The sequence below is a fragment of the Acanthisitta chloris genome, unplaced genomic scaffold, assembly GCF_000695815.1.
Source record: "Acanthisitta chloris isolate BGI_N310 unplaced genomic scaffold, ASM69581v1 scaffold24965, whole genome shotgun sequence".
Lineage (NCBI taxonomy): Eukaryota > Metazoa > Chordata > Aves > Passeriformes > Acanthisittidae > Acanthisitta > Acanthisitta chloris.
Genome location: NW_008675687.1, coordinates 40513 through 41597, shown reverse-complemented (window position 1 = coordinate 41597; position 1085 = coordinate 40513). Strand labels below are relative to the sequence as shown.

Here is a 1085-nt window from a genome sequence, read left to right as displayed (position 1 = left end):
GGTGGCCAAAGTGTGAGAAATGACAAAACACTAGATTGGAAATGTCAAAACCAAAGCCACAAGGTTTGGGGGGTTATTTTCAAGCCAATTTTAAAGTTTGCCTAGTGCAAAGTACCAGTTTTCCCCTGACCTCAGCTTGGCATGTCTGGGTCATGGGAGGTTTGTGGGACACGAGCACTGTGGGTCGTGCCGTGGGTCAGCAGCACCTGGACTCACCTCTTGCTCTCTGCCCAGTGATGAGCACATCTCTACCTTGCTGGATCTCCGGGGTGATGTCTCCAAGGAAGTGCGGCACGTGGTGCTGGAAATGATGGCTCAGCACCCCCAGGTCGTGCCCGAGGGCTACCGACCCATCTTCAGTACCATCCTAGTCCCTGTGCCTGAGCTGCCTTTCTGCCTTCGCAAGGGCAAGTGTGCCTGACCCTGCCCCACAGCCTGCTGCCCACTGCCCCCACGCAGGTATGGACCACGTGGGGCATCTCTGCAGCTGCGTGTGGGGAGAACGGAGGTGACATGTGGCATCCCCTACACGCAGCACCTTGTGCTGTGTTGGGGTCAGTCTGGATATCTGCTCTCCTCCTCTGGTCTTGCCTTGCTGAGCAGACTGTTCCCTCCAAACACCAGACCCAGAAGACCTGTCTCAGGGGAAATTTAACCCATAGCTATGTTTCTGGCCTGCTGGGACAGTGACTGAGGGCTGCTCAGGCCTGGCCCATTGCCTGCAGGTGAAAGGAGCTGCAGAGTAGACAGGAGTCTGCACCTGGAGCAAGTCCATGTCTCCATGGGGCTGCAGGGGTATTTGGGTTTCTCCAAGCCTCCAGACAGCCCCCTGAGCCAGCACCTCCTGGCCATGGAGCCTGCTACCATCCCGGCTCCGAGGCAGACTGGAGCCTTGCTGGGACTAGGCTGGCAGGAGTGTTTCAGCCGTAGGAGGTCTTCTGGGCTCAGCCCCAAGGTCAGGTGTTGCTCCACCAGCCTGGGCCCTGCATGGCTCAGCCAGCTCATCATGACTTACAGCTGCGGAGGAGAAAGGACACAAGGTGGTCTCCCCACTCTGGGCAGTGCTGTCAGCCCTACCCCTGCTG

General features: G+C 58.2%; 1 protein-coding gene across 1 annotated transcript in view; it reads left to right on the top strand.

Moving 5' to 3' along the window:
* Positions 1–452, top strand: part of EXOC3L1 (exocyst complex component 3-like 1) — a 7977-nt gene extending 7525 nt beyond the window's left edge. Inside the window, exon 13 of the mRNA XM_009075864.1 lies at positions 235–452. Within this exon, the coding sequence (XP_009074112.1) occupies positions 235–421 (187 nt within the window). The 3' untranslated portion in view covers positions 422–452. The remainder of the gene's footprint in view (positions 1–234) is intronic.
* Positions 453–1085: the final 633 nt, after the last annotated feature.